Genomic DNA, 2,719 nt, shown 5'->3' on the forward strand with positions numbered 1-2,719 from the left:
ATATGTTCCTATTCTTTTCATTATTATTAAAAGCATAACTAATTAGTATAAATATTTTTTGATATTCAGTTGACATATCATTGTTAAAATTGTTGTGTGTTTTTTTTGTTTTGTTTTTTTAATATTTCAAGAGATAGAGGATATCGTCAAGTCCTAGAAAGGTTCTACCATATTCTTCTCCATCCTAAAGAGACGGAAATTAATGGGTAACATTTTGCATGAAATTACTGGATGCTTTTCTTCTTATCTCTGAGGCCTTCTGTGGAGAATTAAGTGGAGGTTGAATGCACGCATGGATAAAATGGATCATCTTAAAGGATTGAAGTTCCAAAAATACATCAGCAGGACTGGACAGGTTTGACATAATGAGATTTCTATTTTAGCTTGACTTCTGGAACTCCGAATAAACTATAAACTGAGCTACACAAGGTCCTGGGGAGGAAATTTCTTTTCTAAAGTATTCTAGCTGCAGATAACATTTTTCTTATTCAGATCCTTTGAAGAAATTATTTACTCATCCATTTTCTGAGGAATACGACTATTAGACACTTACCGACTTTTAATATATGAAGTGGATACAAAGCAGCAACTTGTATCATACTGGAAAATAAATTTTCATCAAGAAACAGACCCAGAAAGAGAAGACATCTCTACATAAGCACAGGGTGAGATGGCAGAGGCTCCTGTGGATGCCTCAACTCTGCCCGTAACTGTGAAGAAAAAGAAAAGTCTATCCATTGAAGAAAAGATCGACATCATAAATGCAGTAGAAAGTGGTAAGAAAAAAGCAGAGATTGCAGCTGAATATGGAATAAAGAAAAATTCATTGTCTTCTATTATGAAGAATAAAGACAAGGTTCTAGAAGCCTTTGAATCTCTGAGATTTGATCCAAAGAGAAAAAGACTGAGAACTGCTTTTTACACAGATCTGGAAGAGGCACTAATGAGGTGGTATCGAATCGCCCAGTGTCTGAATGTACCAGTTAATGGTCCAATGTTGCGTCTAAAAGCTAATGATTTTGCCCAGAAACTGGGACATAATGATTTTAAGTGCAGCAATGGTTGGCTGGATCGCTTTAAATCCAGGTATGGTTTAGTATTCAGAGCTCAACCTGTAGAAGCTACAGGTGTATCAGTAGACCCTTCAGATGTCTGGCACCAAAACATACTTCCTTATTATTTAAATGATTATCATCCTAAAAATGTTTTTAATGTAAAAGAGACTGGGCTGCTTTATCGAATGTTGCCTACAAATACATTTGCATTTAAAGGAGAAACATGCTCAATTGGCAAGTTATGCAAAGACAGAATAACTCTGGTGGTTGGGACAAACATGGACGGCTCAGAGAAACTTCCTTTGCTTATCATTGGAAAGAACAGAAATCCACATTGTTTCAAAGGCATAAAATCATTGCCTGTGTATTATGAAGCTAACAAAATGGCACGGATGACCTCAGTTGTATTTGAACAATGGATGCGGAAGCTTGATGAGAAATTTCAAGCCCAGCAAAGAAGAGTGGTGATTTTTGTTGAATCGTTTCCTGCACATCCAGAGGTAAAAAACCTAAAATCCATTGAGTTAGCATTCTTTCCATCATGCTTATCTTCCAAACTTATAGCCATGAAACAAGGTGTTATTAAAAGCCTTAAAATCAAATATCGACATTGTCTCATTAAGAAATTTTTAAGCTCTGTTGAAGGCAGCAAAGAATTTATGTTTTCCCTGCTAGATGCAGTTGATACATTGCATCTCTGTTGGAGGGCTGTCACCCCAGAGACTATTGTTAAGAGCTATGAAGAGGCAGGATTCAAATCTCAAAAGGGAGAAAGTGACAAGACAAATGCAGAGACGGACACTGGTCTTGATTTGGTTGTCCATGCCCAGGCGGCAGGAGTGGAATTTCCTGAAGGCTTATCCATAGAAGAGTATGCTGCCCTGGACGATGATTTAGAGACATGTGAAGCAGCACCAAGTGGTGATGCTCTATGGACCAAAGAAAGTAAATCAGATGAAACTGGATTTTATACTTCTGACGAAGAGGATGATGGTGGATCTCTGGGAACCGAACTCCCTTTACCATCAAAAAATGTGGCAATAACCGCTTTAGATACTCTGAAAAGTTTTCTTAGAAGTCAAGATATGAATGATGAGCTTCATAATTCTTTAGCAGACCTTGAAATTTTTATTAACTCTTTATCATCTAAGTAATTATTTATTGTACAACATCTGAAGATAATAGCTTTTTGTAATACATTTTACTATTTAAGGTATGTAAAGGGAAAATACTACTACTTAAACCTAAAAAATGAAAAACTAGTAATCTTTGGTTTAATTGCAAATGTCTTTAGTCTGAAGAGCAAAGTTCCCTAGGTAGATTAAATAATGAGTAAGTAAATGAATAATATGAATTTCAATTTAGTAAGGTTTTGGGGAGCAGAAAATGAATTTCAGAGGCCTTGTACTTGAAACATACAGCATATATGTCAAAAATAAAAAGAACTCTCCAGCTGTTTGATTCATACAGGTTGAACTGGTGATTGCTATTTTCTGGGTTTTTTAAAGTTCAGATCATGTGCTAGGACATTTTAATTTATCTACCTCATCTAAGAAACAAAGTATCTATCTACTGGTTAGATATTTAGTTTTATAAACATATATATTCTAACTAGACTTAAATATCGAATGTTAATTTTAAATTATTTTTCTCATAACTAGCTA

At 35.0% G+C, this 2,719-nt stretch overlaps 1 protein-coding gene across 1 annotated transcript; it reads left to right on the forward strand.

The window, feature by feature from the left end:
- Positions 1 to 670: 670 nt before the first annotated feature.
- Positions 671 to 2,209, forward strand: TIGD4 (tigger transposable element derived 4; the record flags this gene model as incomplete). The annotated part of the gene is made up of 1 exon (XM_079696513.1): positions 671 to 2,209. The coding sequence occupies one exon, from the start codon at positions 671 to 673 to the stop codon at positions 2,207 to 2,209; it is 1,539 nt and encodes a 512-aa protein (XP_079552639.1).
- Positions 2,210 to 2,719: the final 510 nt, after the last annotated feature.

This window comes from Hyperoodon ampullatus, assembly GCF_949752795.1.
Source record: "Hyperoodon ampullatus genome assembly, chromosome: 1".
Classification (NCBI taxonomy): Eukaryota; Metazoa; Chordata; class Mammalia; order Artiodactyla; family Ziphiidae; genus Hyperoodon; species Hyperoodon ampullatus.